General features: G+C 40.3%; 2 protein-coding genes across 2 annotated transcripts in view; both read left to right on the top strand.

Annotated features, from left to right (window-relative positions):
* The window catches only part of pparab (peroxisome proliferator-activated receptor alpha b), a 79,157-nt gene extending 75,276 nt beyond the window's left edge, over positions 1-3,881 (top strand). Inside the window, exons 6-8 of the mRNA XM_084060409.1 lie at positions 633-842; positions 1,759-2,002; positions 3,513-3,881. Of these exons, the coding sequence (XP_083916535.1) occupies positions 633-842; positions 1,759-2,002; positions 3,513-3,757 (699 nt within the window). The 3' untranslated portion in view covers positions 3,758-3,881. The remainder of the gene's footprint in view (positions 1-632; positions 843-1,758; positions 2,003-3,512) is intronic.
* The window catches only part of kcnq1.2 (potassium voltage-gated channel, KQT-like subfamily, member 1.2), a gene marked incomplete at both ends in the record, with an annotated part of 592,759 nt that overhangs the window by 263,543 nt on the left and 307,645 nt on the right, over positions 1-21,571 (top strand). The window lies entirely within an intron of this gene.

The following is a 21,571-nucleotide window of genomic DNA, read 5'->3' as shown; positions in this document are numbered from 1 at the left end:
ATGTTGACCAAGTTTCTGTATTAAATAAGGCCTTTCCAGTGTTAAAGGTAGTGTAATTGATTGTTATATATATTATATAAAAAAGTTAAAGCTCTATATGCTGATAATAGGGTGTTAGTTCAGTAACAGGCTCTCCTCGTCTCTCCAGCTCTTTAATAAACACAAAACACATTTTCAGGTGGGTTGCCAATTTCAGCCAAACTTGTTTTATATTGTATCCTGTATGAGTTCTCTCTCCTGATTGGATACAATTGTTATCCCAACCTGAACATGTATTTTCTACTTATTAAAGCGCTGGAGAGACAGAGAGACGCCTGCTATTGAACAAACACTAGCAGTGATTATTATCACAATAGATAAGAGATATTTAACACTTACTTTTTTAACAAAGAAATATCACTTACTGCACCTTTTAAATATTCTCTTCTCATAATCTAGTGTAAGGCCCATTCATTGTTAAGAATTGACACCTTTATAAGTAGATTAAGTACTACTTTGTACCAAAGGATAGTGTAGTCATACTGATCAGTCATTGAACACGTTTATGTCAATGAATATCAAATGTGATCGTTGAAATGAAAAAGGTTTGAGAATCAGTTTCTTAAAGCATAATATCCCCCCCCCCCCCCCAGCCTTTTGTCATCCATGACATGGAGACCCTCCAGCTGGCAGAGCAGACCCTGGTGGCCAAGATGGTGGGCAGCGCGGGGGTCCTGAAGGACCGCGAGGCGGAGGTCCGGATCTTCCACTGCTGCCAGTGTACCTCGGTGGAGACGGTCACCGAGCTCACAGAGTTTGCCAAGTCCGTCCCGGGCTTCTCTGGTCTGGACCTCAACGACCAGGTAGGCTGGGGGGGGGGGGTATATATAAAGGCTAGATGACTGACCCGCGCTGCTGGCCAATGGAGAACGACGTTGCCACAAGGCGGCCATCTTGCAACAGGCATTCATAACATTATGTCTATGGCCATGTATTATTGAAATAACCATAACGTGCTCAATTTACATCCCATTTTCAAACGGTTTGGTTTGTTGTAAACACCAAAGACGTAGTTATGATACTGCATACTTAATGTTATTTTCATATAAAATCCATGATTATAATTATAAGCATACAGTATCATAACTACATATAACTACTTATGACGATTATGCAAAAATTATTATTTCTCAAATAATTGATTAGATGATGATGTAATCATTGTGATTAGATGATGATGTAATCATTGTGATTAGACGATGATGTAATCATTGTGATTAGATGATGATGTAATCATTGTGATTAGACGATGATGTAATCATTGTGATTAGACGATGATGTAATCATTGTGATTAGACTATGATGTAATCATTGTGATTAGACGATGATGTAATCATTGTGATTAGACGATGATGTAATCATTGTGATTAGATGATGATGTAATCATTGTGATTAGACGATGATGTAATCATTGTGATTAGACGATGATGTAATCATTGTGATTAGATGATGATGTAATCATTGTGATTAGACGATGATGTAATCATTGTGATTAGACGATGATGTAATCATTGTGATTAGACGATGATGTAATCATTGTGATTAGACGATGATGTAATCATTGTGATTAGATGATGATGTAATCATTGTGATTAGGCGATGATGTAATCATTGTGACAGGCTGTTGTATTGTTACATCTGTTCCTCGGGGGGGGGTCCATGGATGAGAAGAGTCACAATGGTAAATCCTAACGGTAACCCATCCCTATACGACCCCAGGTGACCCTGCTGAAGTACGGCGTGTATGAGGCTCTGTTCGCCATGCTGGCGTCCTGCATGAACAAGGACGGCCTGCTGGTGGCGTACGGCTCCGGCTTCATCACCCGCGAGTTCCTGAAGAGCCTGAGGCGGCCCTTCAGCGACATGATGGAGCCCAAGTTCCAGTTCGCCATGAAGTTCAACGCCCTGGAGCTGGACGACAGCGACCTGGCTCTGTTTGTGGCCGCCATCATCTGCTGTGGAGGTACAGTTACTACTAACTACTACTAACTACTACTAACTACTACTACATACTACATACTACTAACCCATCATCTGCTGTGGAGGTACAGTTACTACTAACTACTACTAACTACTACTACATACTACATACTACTAACCCATACTAGTACTAACCCATCATCTGCTGTGGAGGTACAGTTACTACTAACCCATACTAACTACTACTAACCCATACTAACTACTACTACTACTAACCCATCATCTGCTGTGGAGGTACAGTTACTACTAACCCATACTAACTACTACTAACCCATACTACATACTACTAACCCATCATCTGCTGTGGAGGTACAGTTACTACTAACCCATACTAACTACTACTACTACATACTACTAACCCATACTAGTACTAACCCATCATCTGCTGTGGAGGTACTGATGATGATGATGATGATGATGATGATGATGATGGTAATAGATGGAGGTACAGGATGAGTGTAGGACAGTGGTTCTCAACCAGTGGTCCGGGGCCTTGAGGGGGTTCCAGGTGGTCCCCAGCTAAATGATGTAGAGTTGGTAACCAAATGAACCCATATAGATCTTTAACTCTTGAGAGTGTAAAATGAAACCAAATGGACGCTTACGGGTCCATTTGGTTTCATTTTACACTCTCAAGAGTTAAATTATTGTTAAACATCGTTTATTTCTTTAGGATATTCAAAAATAGCAGATATAGAAGCTCATAGCACGGCACCAAGTGCCGCGCTATGAGCTTGTAGGTCTGCTATTTAAAAAAATATACAAAAAATTGCAAATCTTTGAATATATATATATTTTTAAAGCGAACATTTGTAACTCAAATCTTTGCTTTTGGGGATTCTACAAATGTCTTCTAAATCCTAACAGTGTTTATAAAAAATGATTTTGCTATAATATCCTATATTGTTTATTCCTATATTGTTTATTCAGCTTTCAGCATGATCACAGATGTTTAAAAAGACAGGTGCCATTAAAAACACTGAATTATTTTGCTGATTACAATACAAAACTTCAAATCTAAAAAAAGCAATTGCCTATCTAAAAATCTAATACTCTAAAACACAAATCTAAAATCCACTATCATTTAAAAGTCTGCACATATATGGGATTGGTGATTTCTTGTATCTCTCAGTTCGGCAATGTAGACACAGCTCCAAACTGTTCCAAACTGAGAAATCCAATAGATGGCAGCTACAAAAAAAGATATCTAATGGATTCTAAATTCACTTCTCTATGCACAAACACATGAGGCAGCCATCTTCGGCGCCATGAGAGAGAGAAAAGTCACACCGTATCCTGGTTCTTCTGTATCTCACCAGTGGTTATATCAGTGGTTATCAAAAATGGCCGTGGACCCCCCCTATCAAAATGTTTTGTTCCAGGAACCCCCAGAAGTTGTAACAGAGTTTAAAATGTTCGCTTTAAATATATATATATATATCTCTTCTCTCTCCTCTCTCCTCTCTCCTCTCTCTCTCCTCCCTCCTCCTCAGACCGTCCAGGTCTGGTGAACGTTCCCCACATCGAGGTCATGCAGGAGAACATCGTCCAGGTGCTGCGGCTCCACCTGCTGGCCAACCACCCGGACGACGCCTTCCTCTTCCCCAAGCTGCTGCAGAAGCTGGCCGACCTGAGACAGCTGGTCACTGAGCACGCCCAGCTGGTGCAGGAGATCAAGAAGACGGAGGACACCTCGCTGCACCCCCTCCTGCAGGAGATCTACAGAGACATGTACTGAAAGAGGAGGAGACCCCCTTCTCCTTTTAGCAAAACAAACCCTGTGATGGATTGTAACGGTCATAAAGTACATGTAGTAACGGTCATAAAGTACATGTAGTAACGGTCATAAAGTACATGTAGTAGCTCTGTCTCACCATAAGTAACGTAGTTGGTAGTTATGTGTTACGTATCGTGGCTGACGCGCGTAAATTAACTTCCTGTTTGATCATACTACAGCGTCACACAAAAGCCTCAAAAGTAGCAGATCTACAAGCTCGAAACGTGGCGCGAAGTGACGCGTTTGGAGCTTGTAGATCTGCTACTTTTGATGCTTTTGAATTTGAATCCTGAAAAGTAAAGTCAAGTTTTTGGACATATGAGGTTTCCCCCCCGACAGAGACCATATTCAATCAATGTTAAATCTTGAGTCGTGGTTATGAAATAAACAGCAAAATGAGAATATTTCATGATTTACATTGATTGAATACCCTCTTATAATGAATAACAAATTAAAAGGTTTTGTGATTTCCATTGAACACGTATGTATATGTAATATGTAAGCAGGAACGATGTTACTTATGGTGAGACATAGCTTACTGTACGTTCCTTTTGACCGCTAGTATCCACGTGTAGGAGGAGGAGGAGGAGGAGGAGCCCCCGAGGAGGAGAGGCGTTCCTCCAACTTCGCCTCCAAACACAAACAAAACAACCTTTTCATCAGGGAAGTCACCGGGGACGGATGAAGAGTCCTCCGTATAAAGCTAGGGTTGAACCACTTCAGCGGGAAAGAGTTTTGCTTTGATTCGTGGTCAGAAGAAGAACGAGAGCTCTTTTTATACCCCCCCCCCATGGAGAGGAGAGGCGGGGTTGTTCTCTCGACACAACGAGGCCTGATTTATGCTTGGATGCACCGAAGCTTCGCAGCGCCGAAGCTCGTACGTACGTCGCGACCACCGGCACGCAACTACGTTTGAACGAGGCTAAATCTCCACTCCATCACATGGACCTAAACGCAGGACAAGTCATGTTCGTATAGAGGTTGTACAGATGATTAAGACGAGCCTCTGGCCACGCAAACGTGGATCAAATAACTGAAACGCTAATCAGAATCCTTTCTAGTAGCCTCCTTGTTCTTTGTACCTACGCTACATCCATTGCCCTTACCTTTATATCCAATGCCCTAAAATGAGGAAAAAAAACGAGACTTAAACCAGAGTCGCCACTCACTCCAGCAAAAGCAGTATGTTTTGAAGCTATTACTTTTTTGTACCGAACTCGAGGGGTGAGGAGGAGGAGAGCAAAGAGCCATAATAATAATAATATGTACCTACAGTACCTACGTTTGCAGTTCCTGACGACACCCATCACCCAAGTGACTTTCAGTGCCGGCGACAGATTTCAGAAAGCAGCTGGTGCTTGTTTCAGAGCAAGGCAGCTTGTCCCCCTCCATGGCTGTGTTCTCTCACCCATTCCCAGCTCATCTTCTGTCCCACATGAGTGGGGTGATGATGGTGAACTGTTTTTTTTTTTTTATTACTATTCACTAGTCCACCACCAACACCAGTTCTCACTTTTTACACGTAGGTTTTCACCAGGCTTTTGAACTAAACGAGTTATGATATTTTTGAGGTACATTGAAGCCGTAACCTACAGTATAGTACGCGTGGGTGTTGAAGTATTTGTAGTAACATTACTGTTGTCTCATATTACAAAAACCCAGCCAAACTTGAAACAGGGAACCTAGCATGCAGTACGTTATCTTCATTTATGAAAAGTTCATTTATAAAGTTCTATTAATGTCAGCAACTTTCTCTACTTTTAAGTAAGTAATAGCAATAGTATCCCGCACTCTCTAGAACAAAGCTGCAAAAAATAAACGTTTTCTATGAGATTTGATGTCATTCAAGACTTGGGGACCCCCGTGGGCAGAGATTCACTGTGTAACTGAATGCACAACAATGCAAAACACTGAAGCACAAGAGTGCTTACGAGATATATGAGACTATATTTTATACTGGACATCCGTTAAAAAGAAAATGCCTTTTTATTCAGAAAACACATAACGCATCATGTGTGGCACTCCATCCTGTCGTTGTGTGTTCTGGCATTCAAAGGGCTAAAGCATCAAACTAAATATTGCGTTACAATCTTAGTACAAGCAGACAGTGTGGCCCCCTATTCCTCAAAGTGACATATCTATATGTTCTGTGTCTTTCTATCTTATCTACCTGTTTATATATACAGTCAATGCAGTTAAACTCACACTGTCTGCCTCTCATCATCCTTACTCACTCTGCCTGCCACAGTGCCTTTATATGGGCTGTCATTGGTATCGGTTTAACCACTTAAACCCTACATTATAGTTGACCGGAGTCCCCCAGGGGTCTATACAAGGCCCCCCTCCTTTTGTTTTCGCTCTACACTAAATATCTTTGTCAAAAATAGACGAACTGATTGGCTATTTCCGCCAAATGTCCGCCCGAGAATATGGACGACAGGGTTCATGTGGTTAACAGTACATTATAGTTCTGATGTTTTAGGGGTATTCTCTGCACAAACCTTTTAATAGAAGATAGAAAACAAAAACAAACAAAAAAACGATCGCTGTCACTGTTTTCAGACACACTTTTGAATGGTTATTGATTGATATTGTCGTGTCTTGTTTTTCATCACTAGTCACCTTTCACTTGGAGAAGTTTCTACATTTTGTCTTGAAGGTCTCCCTAAAAAATGGCTTGTTGGAGCCGGAACAGTTCCTTGTTGAACCAGAGGGGGGCGTGTGATACCGCCTGACCCCAAATAGCACATACAGTAGTGTTCAGAATAGAGAGCTACATGTGTCTCATCCACTTAACCCCACATTTACCGGCTGAATAGGAGCTTTTCAAGCAATGTAAAGCCTGATTTATACTTGCTGAAAATAGCCAATCTACAAGCTCACAACGCGTGGTGGAATTGGATGGAACCAAATGGACCCGTAAGGGTCCATTTGGTTCCATTTGTACACTCTCAGAGTTACAGACCTGTAAGGGTCCATTTGGTTCCATTTGTACACTCTCAGAGTTACAGACCCGTAAGGGTTCATTTGGTACGCCCTCAAGGAACCCCAAGCGTACCCCGGACCCCACTTTGAGAACCAATGCTCTACTAGACACTAGACCTCTGTTGTAAATGAAGAATATTCATATCATATTAGTCATTTATTGCCAACAAAACATTGCACAGTTTGTTTTTGTTTTTTTCTTGTCAGTGTGCTCAGAGGTAACAACAAGAACAATGTGAAAGTAACGTTTGCCATGTGGAAACCAATGGTTCCAAACACTACTGTATATTATACACAGTAATTCCAAACATTGAATCCTTATAATGGCTTGTTGTTGACGACGCATTAAAGCGTGACCGCATGTATGGAGGCCAGATCAAAGAGTGTGTAGTAACTCTCTCCTTCAGTGGGATCTGAGGCTAAAGTGCTTCATAGTGAATAGTTTGCCACTATAGTGTTCAGCAGTTACTGAAGCTCGCCACTACCTGTGCAATGCAAAAACAATCCTCTTAAGCCATCGCCAAGTCAAGCCAGTGTAAAAACTATTCACTCTCCAATGTGAAAGGTCTAGTTATGAAGACAACAAGGACAACTAACTAACCAGTCATTTCAAATTGGTTAACCACTTAAACCCTATATGGCTGACCGGAGTCCCTCACGGCTCTATACTAGGTTTTCTGTTTTCTGTTTTTGTGGGGAAAGCTTTTGCTAAAAATAGCCGATCGACAAGCTCACAATGCGTCGCAACGCGGCGCGTCGTCAGCTTGTCAATCTGGGGTTTAAGTGGTTAAAACAATGACCAATCGTCGGGTTGTACTGTATAATATTTCTGATCATAAATGTACATAAAACAGAAATGCCCTCTTACAGAGGATATAATGAAATGTGCATGTCTGATATTGTAGCTACTGGGCTAACTAATATATTACGTGAATCTGTGAGGGAATGCTTTTTATCATTTTGCTTATCTTACCAAAATCTCTAATTTCATGAATTAATAACAATTTGGTGGCGTGTAATATAGGACCTAGCCTCTGTATGAATAGATTGTACATATAGCTGAACCGATCATATTGACTGCTCGCCCCGACTACGTTTAACCCTGGCGTATACAAGGTACTAATGCTGATCAACATTTTGTATTCTTTTTGTTCGGTAAATAATGTGTCTCAAAGTTTGAAATTGTACAGTAAATATAGGTACAGTAATGTATGTTCGTTTTTTGCTCAAGCACGGCAAAATTGTGTTATAATTTCCTTGGATGATATTTTTATACTAAAGAAGCTAAAAAAAAAAAGTATATTATTTAGTGCTCGATGTGATAATGGTTTATTTGGAAATAACACCGTTGAAAGAGTGCAATGTAAATAGACTGGTGGGTGAATATGGTAACTGGTGATCTGAATATACGTATGAGTGTCCGCAGAACTAAAATCCTATCAGGGACATTCCTTTTGTTAATTCCCAACTCGAGAAAGAGAGAGAGAGAAAAATAATCTTGTTGGCCACATAATGTATTAAATACAATGAGGTTCAATAGTACTTTATTCATCCTAACATGCGTGGGCCGTACAGTAAAGCTCTGTTGAACTGTAAATGAATACATATGTTTAGCCAGGCTCAGAGGAAAACGCCACACAGCTACGGTACATGTGTAGTTGATGGGGAAACTTGATTACTTTTCAGTATTGTCATTTCTATTATAAAAAGACACTTAGACTAAAATGCCATTTTCGTTGTTTTCGTCTTCACATGAAGAATCCTATTCCTTGGTCACACTGCAGCAGGAGAGCACAGATCTCACAGCCCTCGTAGGCACGCTGCGTGTGGTCTCAGGTTGCAGGTTTAAAATGAGGGTGTACAGTACAGTTAGTAAATCGTGCACAATTTCACCGCCTTCACAAATGGTCCACAGCGTTGCCTGTTCATGTTGTAAACAAGCCAAGCAGTTGGTTTGTTGTTATTATCCGTTGTGAAGCTTCACTTCTGTGTTGTTTTTATAAAGAAAATAGATAAACCCGATGCACTCGTGACTTGTGGTAAAGTCAGCATATGACACACTGATCTATCACTGATGGGAGATGCAGTAAACTAAGATGCAGTATGTCATTTTTATTCAACCCATCAGCAAACTTTTTATTTCTTTAGTCAGTTCATTTGACTCCTCACTCGCTGCTATGAAACATACAAAACCCACCAAACTCTTATCATGCCATGAGTAGATTATTATTATTATAGACCTGTTCTCATAGCTCTATAGAATGTCAAACCTTAACCTGTACAGAGATTTAACTTTCAGCACAACTCATGTTTCATTCAACAAAATTCCTGGGATTTAGGGTTCCCAGGTGTACTTAGGGAATATCCGCAAAACAATCTGTGCCTTAGCGTGTGCCTCTGTCATAAAACACTTACAAGTATACAGAAAATACCAGTGTTACCCATTATCTCTGAACTTCTTTGCCATTTTTTACTATTTTTAAAAACATTTAACAAAATGAACAACAACAAAATAGTAAGAAATGGCAAATTAGTTTAGGCAAAATGGGTAAGGCACCGGCGAAAATCTCTCTCTCTCTCTCTCTCTCTCTCTCTCTCTCTCTCTCTCTCTCTCTCTCTCTCTCTCTTATATATATATATATTCACGTGCACACATACAGAATTGTATATACTGTAGTTGGTGTAATCAGCAAACTACTGCTGGAGTCATGCGCTACATGACAGGGCCCTGCAGATGGGACGTGATGTCATGACAGATTTAGGGACATTTGCATTTTGTCCTACACACCAGTGGTTCTCAAACATTTTAATTTCAAGGACCCCCATAACTCTGAGGGCGTACAAATGGAACCAAATGGAGCCTTACGGGTCCATTTGGTTCCATTTGTACACTCTCAGAGTTAACAGACTTAAGGTTCCCATTTGGTACTTCTTCAAGGAACCCTGAGGGTCCTTGGACCCCACTCTGAGAACCATTGGTAGACTAGTAAATGCCTGATTATAATTGGATGCATGCCAGTGCCGTGAACCGTGTTGTGAGTTTGTAGATCTAACTGTTGTCGGGTGACGACACTGGTGTGCATCTACAGTAAGCCAGACACAATCGGAAATTCTCATGGAAAGGATCGCAAAGCAACCTTATTGTCCGTACCGAACAGTTAATGACACAAAACAAAGCTTAAAGAAAACAGGACAATAAAAACAAAACAACAAAATGACTGAAACAAAAATGAGCCAAATCCCAGAGAAGTCAGAAGTCTGCTTACTTTAGGAATGTCTCCGTGTGTGTGTGTGTGTGTGTGTGTGTGTGTGTGTGTGTGTGTGTGTGTGTGTGTGTGTGTGTGTGTGTGTGTGTGTGTGTGTGTGTGTGTGTGTGTGTGTGTGTGTGTGTGTGTGTGTGTGTTGAACTGACAAGGGACTTTTGACATGTTATCAGGGAATCCTCTAGTCTTCCTTAGTTGAAACTAGCTCAGGACATAGCGAGGTGGACAACTCTTTCTGTCTGGTTTAGTTTAGTTGTATTTTTTTTGTTCTGTTCTTTTTTACTTCTGTCATATGAGTTTTTAGTGTTCTGCCTGGCAACAGTGGTTCTCAAAAAAATGTCATGTCAAGGACCCCCAAAATGTAAATGTATTTGGCCACGGACCCTCATCTGAAAAGATATTTTGCCAGGTGGGTGGGGACCCCCATAAGAGAAGATTTGTGGTGTTAAAAATTGTCAAGTTAGGAAAAAAAATCACAATCTAAAGATGTTATCCCCCAAAAATGTAATAGCAGATCTAACACGCTCTCAACATGGCAGCTTGTAGAACTGCTATTTCCTAATGGCTGAAATATAAAATAGTGTTAAAGCGATGTTGATGCCTATATTAATTAATTTAGCTGAGGACCCCTTGGAACCCCGTCATGGACCCCTGAGGGCCCCTCGGACCCCACTTTGAGAACCACTGCATTACAGCATGCAGACACAACCACAATATTGATTTAAGCGTATGACTTTTATTAAGATAAAATAAAAGGGTATGACTTTTATTTTCAATTATTTCTAAACTGACCATGAAGATAACCAGGGGCAGCAGTCATAGCAATTAGCACATTTTGATTTTGATTTCTTAGTTTTTTGATAATTTTCCTGAATTTCATGGGAGTTGATGCAGTGGTTTTTGTGACTAGTGTCATGCAAAGAGACAACCCAGGCTGTCTTTGGATGTGTTTTATTAATGTGTACTGTGGCTTGGTATAAATACTGTAAATGTTTGACGAATGTATATGTAGTCATTTAAACAATGAAAACAAGTTGACATTGAATGGATTTCAAAATAAAATGATTTTAAAGTAATGTGACGTGAGGACTGCTTGTGTGAGTTAAGGGGGAAAACATATTTCTTTACACCAGTAAAACCTGTGATGTGATATTAAATAGCTCTGCTGCCAGCTCCAAAATGTTCATTTTTCAGGAAATGACAAAAACAAAACAAAAAGTGGAGTTAGGAGGTTTAGTTCATCATTGATAAGAACAGCTGAATGGACCTCCAAGCTCACAATGAGGTTGGAGGTCAAAAGGGGGTGGAGTCTGGAGTCAGCAAAACCAGCTAACTCCACCCCCCTTTGGTGGAGTTAGCTGGTTTAGCAGAACGTTTGAGGATCCAATGGAGTTAGCTGCTTTTGTCAGAAGCACTTTTTAATACTTTTCATTGCTTCAATATTTTTTTAATTAACAAAAAAAAATGCAAAAGCGGAAAAATGGAGTTAGCTGGTTTCTGCCCGACAGCAACGATATGATACATTTTGCATATTCCATACACACTTGAAGTTGGAAATGGAGTTCCATGTTCATACTTAAGTTCTCTTGCACGCTCTTCGTGAAAGATTAGAGCCAGGTACAAACTTGAAGAAAAAAAAACTCACCTTTGATTTTGAACCTTCTATTTACAAAGCAATGATTTATCTCCTTCACCACAGAAGCATAGATAGTGGCGTTTACATGCAATGTACTTTGACACGTTCAACTACGAGACTCAACAGATACATAGGCCCCTCCCCCTCACACTCCTGTGTGACAGCTGTCACACAGGAGTGTGAGAGGGCTCTGATGACACAGGCATAGTGACTCACTCACAATTTCTTATGTTTTTATATTGATTAATTGTTGTCAGGTGGAATTAAATAAAACACAAAGTTCATTGACCTCATGCTTTATTTTCAGTCTCACTTTCTTCATTGACTGTAGAAGCAACATGTGTCAATGGGGAATTCTGGTTACACCAATTGAACCCACATTTTCATAAGAATATGTTAATGTTCAGGCCCCTCTCACAGCACTGTGTGACAGGAACTGACATCCCTGGGCCCCCTGTCACACACAGTGTTGTCTCTGAGAGGGTTGATACTGACATCATCAGTATCATGGTTAGTATCATATCGATATCATGTCAGTATCATGGTTAGTATCATATCGATATCATGTCAGTATCATATCGATATCATGTCAGTATCATATCAGTATCATGTCAGTATCATATCAGTATCATGTCAGTATCATGTCAGTATCATGTCAGTATCATGGTCAGTATCATGTCAGTATCATGTCAGTATCATGTCAGTATCATATCGATATCATGTCAGTATCATATCGATATCATGTCAGTATCATATCAGTATCATGTCAGTATCATGTCAGTATCATATCAGTATCATAGAGATATCATGTCAGTATCATATCGATATCATGTCAGTATCATATCAGTATCATGTCAGTATCATGTCAGTATCATGTCAGTATCATAGAGATATCATGTCAGTATCATGGTCAGTATCATGTCAGTATCATGTCAGTATCATGTCAGTATCATGTCAGTATCATAGAGATATCATGTCAGTATCATGGTCAGTATCATGTCAGTATCATAGAGATATCATGTCAGTATCATATCAATATCATGTCAGTATCATATCGATATCATGTCAGTATCATAGAGATATCATGTCAGTATCATGTCAGTATCATGTCAGTATCATAGAGATATCATGGTTAGTATCATATCAGTATCATGTCAGTATCATAGAGATATCATGTCAGTATCATAGAGATATCATGTCAGTATCATGTCAGTATCATGTCAGTATCATGGTCAGTATCATATCGATATCATGGTTAGTATCATATCAGTATCATGTCAGTATCATGTCAGTATCATGTCAGTATCATAGAGATATCATGTCAGTATCATAGAGATATCATGTCAGTATCATGTCAGTATCATAGAGATATCATGTCAGTATCATATCAGTATCATGTCAGTATCATGGTCAGTATCATATCGATATCATGGTTAGTATCATATCAGTATCATGTCAGTATCATGTCAGTATCATGTCAGTATCATAGAGATATCATGTCAGTATCATAGAGATATCATGTCAGTATCATAGAGATATCATGTCAGTATCATATCAGTATCATGTCAGTATCATGGTCAGTATCATATCGATATCATGGTTAGTATCATATCAGTATCATGTCAGTATCATGTCAGTATCATATCGATATCATGGTCAGTATCATGTCAGTATCATGTCAGTATCATGTCAGTATCATATCGATATCATGGTTAGTATCATGTCAGTATCATGTCAGTATCATATCGATATCATGTCAGTATCATGTCAGTATCATATCGATATCATGTCAGTATCATGGTCAGTATCATGTCAGTATCATATCGATATTATGTCAGTATCATGGTTAGTATCATGGTCAGTAGTTTTTTTTTAAACCCAGTATAATTCATCAGAAAGGTGCTGGGTGTAATGAAGGGACCTGGCATGACATGACCGAGTTTGAAATAATTAGGTCAGTCAAGGTTTAAAGAACGGCCCTCTGGTGCCGCCTGGTGTCTAACCACGTCTATTACAACCCTATGATTAGAACCAAAGCACAACATGTGTCCATGGCAAGACTTGTCATTGTCCGTGGCTTTTTGTTTTTGTTTTTGTTTTCATTATAATTTGTAGTGGGTCTTATGATTATTTTGATCTTAAGACCCAATTACTGAATGTCAGTCTCCAGGTTTTCTTCAGAGTATGTCTTCACTGATTTACTATGACACTATGGCATATTAGGAGTCCACTGAGTGGTTCTCCAACGTTTTATTAGCAAGGACCCCCATATTTTGTACACACTCCTTCAGGGCTATAGCTCCTAATGTGTTTGTCTACTCATTGTCCAAGCCCCCTAAAACACCCAGCCCTGCACCGGCCCACCGGCCCTTTAAGAGAAACTGTCCGGCCTGGTCCATTCACTACATGGTCATAGGGGGGTTGAAGTGATAGTGACACTTTGGTGGAGGGGAGGTGGAGACTCTGTTCCCCCCGCCCCCCACTTAAGTGGTTTGCTCCGTACGTTTGACGTAAACCACTTTAAAAAAAAGCCGGGCAGAAATACGTCAATAGAATGCAAGCAGGTGATTCTACTGGCAGGTGAAATGGACAGAAAACAAAACAAAAAAGTAAAGGTTGATGCAGAGAAAGTACGAGCTAAAAAAACAAAATGTCTGGAGGCTATGATGCGGGGAAACGTTTAAAAAATAACAAAGATTTGTTTGCCCAGCAGCAGTCTGCTGAAAAGAGAGTTAATGTCGGTCCATAATGCTGCTGTCAGTGCTAGCACTAGTAGAGTAAAGAGTGTTAATGTTGGTCCATAGTTAGTGAGTTCTCTCTAACGCTCTGCCAGGCGCTCGGCTCTGCTCATAGACAAAGAATTCCACTGCCCTGCGAGGGCTCCAACTGTAGTAACAATAAACAAAACCTCTTCGCTACTCACCGAAACAAAGGCTGTTTTGTGTTGTTGAAAGTCTATTCTCGGAGGTGGGAAGCCTCTCAGCACCCCACCTCTGTAAAATACACTTTTTGGACAGAAAAGAAAATATTTCACTGAAAGGAAAAAAGTGTTTTTGGTTGCTCCACTGCGCCCTCTACAGATCTGGTCAATGGAATTTTTCTATTGACCAGATTTTTTCCTTCCGGTGAAATATTTTCTTTTCTGGACAAAAAGTGTATTTTACAGAGAAGGAGGGGTGCTGAGAGGCTTCCCACCTCCGAGAATAGACTTTCAACAACGCAAAACAGCCTTTGTTGTTTTGAGTGGCGAAGATGTTTTGTTTATTATTATTACTACAGTTGGAGCCCTCGCAGGGCCTTTGGAGAAGTAGGTGAGGAAGCAAATACTAGCACAAGAACTGTTGTTGCTGATGTACAAGTTCCTTTTAACACTGTCAGTGACTCAAGCTGCATGTGAGCGAACATTAACATTCATCAAAAACCGTCTGAGGAGCACAGCATCACAGGAACACCTCGAGGCCTTTATGCTGATGGCGATTGAAAAAGAGACTCTTGTGTCTTTGGACAAGGACTGCATCATCGACCTGCTCATTCAATAAGGTAGAACATAGCCAACAGCACTTGTTTATTATTCTATTCTATTGTGCTTTGGTCAATGAGTTGGGCAGCTGCTGCTGTGCGTCTTTACGCAGTGCAATGTTGGTGTGTGTGTTACAGTGCAATGTTGGTGTGTGTGTTACAGTGCAATGTTGGTGTGTGTGTTACAGTGCAATGTTGGTGTGTGTGTTACAGTGCAATGTTGGTGTGTGTGTTACAGTGCAATGTTGGTGTGTGCGTTACAGTGCAATGTTGGTGTGTGCGTTACAGTGCAATAATAATAATAATAATAATACATCAGACTTATATAGCGCTTTTCTGTAACACACACACGCAATGTTGGTGTGTGTGTGTTACAGTGCAATGTTGGTGTGTGTGTGTTACAGTGCAATGTTGGTGTGTGTGTTACAGTGCAATGTTGGTGTGTGCGTTACAGTGCAATGTTGGTGTGTGTGTTACAGTGCAATGTTGGTGTGTGTGTTACAGTGCAATGTTGGTGTGTGTGTTACAGTGCAATGTTGCTGTGTGTGTTACAGTGCAATGTTGGTGTGTGTGTGTTACAGTGCAATGTTGGTGTGTGTGTTACAGTGCAATGTTGGTGTGTGCGTTACAGTGCAATGTTGGTGTGTGTGTGTTACAGTGCAATGTTGGTGTGTGTGTGTTACAGTGCAATGTTGGTGTGTGTGTTACAGTGCAATGTTGGTGTGTGCGTTACAGTGCAATGTTGGTGTGTGTGTTACAGTGCAATGTTGCTGTGTGTGTTACAGTGCAATGTTGGTGTGTGTGTTACAGTGCAATGTTGGTGTGTGTGTTACAGTGCAATGTTGGTGTGTGCGTTACAGTGCAATGTTGGTGTGTGTGTGTTACAGTGCAATGTTGGTGTGTGTGTGTTACAGTGCAATGTTGGTGTGTGTGTTACAGTGCAATGTTGGTGTGTGCGTTACAGTGCAATGTTGGTGTGTGTGTTACAGTGCAATGTGTGTGTGTTACAGTGCAATGTTGGTGTGTGTGTTACAGTGCAATGTTGGTGTGTGTGTGTTACAGTGCAATGTTGGTGTGTGTGTGTTACAGTGCAATGTTGGTGTGTGTGTTACAGTGCAATGTTGGTGTGTGTGTTACAGTGCATTGTTGGTGTGTGTGTTACAGTGCATTGTTGGTGTGTGTGCGTTACAGTGCAATGTTGGTGTGTGCGTTACAGTGCTTGTGTTTTTGGCCGCCGTGCCCTGCTCTTTGTCTCAGGGTGAATTTGGTTGTAATAGACTAAAGAGTTTAACTATGCTCTTTGTCTCAGGGTGAATTTGGTTGTAATAGACTAAAGAGTTTAACTATGCTCTTTGTCTCAGGGTGAATTTGGTTGTAATAGACTAAAGAGTTTAACTATTCTCTTTGTCTCAGAGTGAATTTGGTTGTAATAGACTAAAGAGTTTAACTATGCTCTTTGTCTCAGGGTGAATTTGGTCGTAATAGACTAAAGAGTTTAACTATGCGCTGTGGCCTTATTTGATGATGCGTAAAGCCTTATGCTTGATGTGAGTTATGGTGCCTGTGCAGCCAGTGTTGCCAGGTCGGCTTATTATAAGTTTTCCCCAAGATTTTATTTGAAAATAGCAGATAATAGCTCACAACGCGTCACATTTTGATTCTTGACGCGTTGTGAGCTTGTAGATCTGCTACAGTAGTAGGTTAAAGATATGCTTCTTTTGGGCTTGTTTTCCTAGACCTGGTTGTTTGTTTCTCTCATAGAACCTGGCAACACTGTGGTTGGTGGGTGGTTTTGTGTGTTTCTCTGTGGAGTGTGAAGCTGTATATTAAGTGTAACAAATAATCGTATGCATATAGGCAATGTGTAGATGATTTGATAGACAAGTGAGCGCTATGATATTAAACTTGCTATGATATTAAACTTGGACTGTGACTAGATCGCCGTAAAATGGAGCAACTGACGTGACCTATTAATGGAGTAATAGTAAAGAATAGGTTCCAAGCAATAATCAAAATACAACTAACACAATTAAATATTTCGTATATATATATATATATATATATATATATATATATATATATATATATATATAATATTTTTTTTTAAAACACACTATTGTTACTGTTGCAATGTTATTTAAACAGTAAACCTATTTGGCCAAAAATAAAGTAACATATAAAGTAGAACAAATAAAGTAAAATCAGGCAAAAATAAGAATTTAATAACATGACCCTAACCTAACCCTAATCCTAACCCTAAAACCGAAATAAAGTCACCAAAAACCGTAAAGAAACTAACAAAATCCGCGCACGCGCGTGCACGATTTTGGTGCCCCGCTATGGGCCCGCTATGGGCCGATGAAGATCACAAATGCCAGGGCCGATTCTTTTGTGCCAGTCCGTGTCTAATTCACAGGCTGTATTTATTCTGTTTATGTGGCGAATAGAAATGAACCTGTGCTGTGCTGGTCAGTAGGCCTAACCTGTAAAGTTGCACAGTGGCCATGCTGTTTCATGCACAACTTGTTTTAGCTTATTTTGGTGTTTCATCACTTTATACGTTAGGCTAGGAAAATGTGTTCTCGTTAGTATTCGGTGCAAAATAATTAAAAGGAGTAGTTCACCCAAAAAATGACTTATTCACACCCCATGAAGCATTGAATTAAATTCATGGAGATTTCTTAAGCCAATAATTTGATGATCGGCGGAAAATTATTGGCATTTGAAAATAGCCGATCTACAAGCTCACAATGCGTCGCGATGCAACGCATTGTGAGCTTGTAGATCTGCTATTTTCAAAAGAATTATTGGCATCAAATTATTGGCTTAGGAATACGACCAAAACAAAACAAAAACTCCATGAATTCAATGCTGCATGGGGTGAGTAATTGATAGAAAGGGACCACAGGAGGGCGCTGTAGGACCACTCAATATGGGCACAAATTATTTTAAATATATTTTTTGGGGTTCAGATAAAAAAACGAAACAAAAACAAACAGATTAATTAAATGAATCGTTTTACACTGAACATTAAACTTACTTACAGTACAATGTGGGTCTGCGTGCCACAGACACAGGCTATTGGTGGAACATAATATTTAGATACAGGCTTATGGATCCTCTTCACTAAAACAGTCCTCTTGTATATTCATATTTAGATACAGGTCCTCTTGTATATTCATATTTAGATACAGGTCCTCTTGTATATTCATATTTAGATACAGGTCCTCTTGTATATTCATATTTAGATACAGGTCCTCTTGTATATTCATATTTAGATACAGGTCCTCTTGTATATTCATATTTAGATACAGGTCCTCTTGTATATTCATATTTAGATACAGGTCCTCTTGTATATTCATATTTAGATACAGGTCCTCTTGTATATTCATATTTAGATACAGGACCTCTTGTATATTCATATTTAGATACAGGTCCTCTTGTATATTCATATTTAGATACAGGTCCTCTTGTATATTCATATTTAGATACAGGTCCTCTTGTATATTCATATTAGATACAGGTCCTCTTGTATATTCATATTTAGATACAGGTCCTCTTGTATATTCATATTTAGATACAGGTCCTCTTGTATATTCATATTTAGATACAGGTCCTCTTGTATATTCATATTTAGATACAGGTCCTCTTGTATATTCATATTTAGATACAGGCTTATGCAGCTCCTCTTCACTAAAACAGTCCTTAGTTGTATATTGTCAGTGGTGTAAAAAGTACTCACACTGTTTACTTTACCCATTAAGACAGGGAACACGTCTGTCATTTTAAGATTTATTTGGCTATTCAAAAATAGCAGATATACAAGCTCATGAGCTTTTCTATCGTGGAAAATGTGTCCAAATCTTTGAAAAAATAGGTTTTAAAGCGAACATTTTTAACTCCGATCTGTGCTTCTAGAGGTCCCTGGAACAACATATTTTGAGGGGTCCACGGCCAAATATATATCACGTTGGGGGTCCTTGACATCAAAAAGTTGTATCACCACTGATATAGCAACATACTGTTAGGATTTAGATGTATTTCTTTAGATCAGCGGTTCTGTGACAGATGGCTGAAGTCACAGATCCACGACAACGTTCCCCTGTAGATCCTGACATCCACATGATTCCACGTTTAATGTTCGTCCACTACCTTTTTACACTGACCAAAACTAAATAAAACCTAAGCTATGATGACTGAAACCACGACTACATATACTGACAAATCAAAAATAGACTCAAATGTTAGGAAGGGACTAGTGGAGAAAAGATTTTCAATAGTTTAAATAGCCGATCTACAAGTTCACAATGTGTCGGCTATTTTCTCTATTTTAAAATGTTTTTCAAAATAGTAATAAATGGGGGGGGGGGGGGGGGGGGGTGTAGGCAGATAGGGCCCTTTAAAACTCAAAAAATGAAATCGGAATTTGATGTCAAAATGAACAGTGGTTTACCGTGGGAACGGTGTGACTCAGTGAATGCAGAAGGATTGTGTTGATGTAGTTTGTGTGCTTAGGAACACATGGATAGAACTGTCATAACTCACATCATGTGACCACATGGATAGAACTGTCATAACTCACATCATGTGACCACATGGATAGAACTGTCATAACTCACATCATGTGACCACATGGATAGAACTGTCATAACTCACATCATGTGACCACATGGATAGAACTGTCATAACTCACATCATGTGACCACATGGATAGAACTGTCATAACTCACATCATGTGACCACATGGATAGAACTGTCATAACTCACATCATGTGACCAACAAACATGCTAAGGCACATGGCCCATGTATAACAGTCGAGACGCCGTGAGAACAACGTAGCATAGGATAGCTGATATCTCTATTTGATTCATAATGCCTGTTTCCCCTTAAATCTCAGTTGGGAAAAATAGTTTTTTTTAAGTGCCAGCCACTTCTACAAGTGACTTGGTGTGTATGTGTATCCATCCATATAGCATGAACACCTGCAACTGATTAAAACACAAACAGAATTGCACAGCTCGGCAAAAACAAAAAGACACACTCACACACACTGGCCGGCACCGCGCACGAGCGCTATGCGTGTACACACGAGCGCTATGCGTGTACACACGAGCGCTATGCGTGTACACACGAGCACTATGCGTGTACACACGAGCGCTATGCGTGTACACACGAGCACTATGCGTGTACACACGAGCGCTATGCGTGTACACACGAGCACTATGCGTGTACACACGAGCACTATGCGTGTACACACGAGCGCTATGCGTGTACACACGAGCACTATGCGTGTACCCACGTATGCGTGTACACACGAGCACTATGCGTGTACACACGAGCGCTATGCGTGTACACACGAGCACTATGCGTGTACACACGAGCACTATGCGTGTACACACGAGCGCTATGCGTGTACACACGAGCGCTATGCGTGTACACACGAGCGCTATGCGTGTACACACGAGCGCTATGCGTGTACACACGAGCGCTATGCGTGTACACACGAGCACTATGCGTGTACACACGAGCGCTATGCGTGTACACACGAGCACTATGCGTGTACCCACGTATGCGTGTACACACGAGCACTATGCGTGTACACACGTGCGCTATGCGTGTACACACGAGCACTATGCGTGTACCCACGTGCGCTATGCGTGTACACACGAGCACTATGCGTGTACCCACGTGCGCTATGCGTGTACACACGAGCACTATGCGTGTACACACGAGCACTATGCGTGTACACACGAGCACTATGCGTGTACCCACGTGCGCTATGCGTGTACACACACGCGTGCCACTTATAAACGCACGCGGACATGACTCACGCCATGTAGCAGCCTCTGACATCTTTAATTTGCAGTATTTGCAACACCTGTGTGTGATTTGCTTCAAGTGGCGCTGTTGAGCAGCCTATTGAAATGAATGGACAGGGATTTAACATTGTTCCTCTATTTCATATATTGACAAGCTCTATGAAATAAACTCATCACAGACTTCACACTGAGTGTGATTAGTGTTGGTTTACCCTTCTCTCTATCTCTATCTCTCTCTATCTCTATCTCTATCTCTCTCTCTCTCTCTATCTCTATCTCTATCTCTATCTCTCTCTCTCTCTCTCTCTCTCTCTCTCTCTATCTCTATCTCTATCTCTATCTCTATCTCTATCTCTCTCTCTCTAGGTGCATATTTTAGATTATAGATATATTTATGTCTAGATTATGGCGTGTCATTGTTACTGCAGCCGCCACAATAATGTGCGTCAATACCAGTGGTGGAAAGTAACTAAGTGCATGTACTCAAGTACTGTACTTCAGTAAAACTATGAGGTATTATTTGAAAACATTAGTTACCAGTTATACTTTGTA

This window comes from Gymnoscopelus microlampas (assembly GCF_963454915.1).
Source record: "Gymnoscopelus microlampas genome assembly, chromosome: 6".
Taxonomy (NCBI): domain Eukaryota; kingdom Metazoa; phylum Chordata; class Actinopteri; order Myctophiformes; family Myctophidae; genus Gymnoscopelus; species Gymnoscopelus microlampas.
The sequence above is the reverse complement of the archived record's forward strand: the minus strand, read 5'-3'. Positions and strand labels throughout refer to the sequence as shown.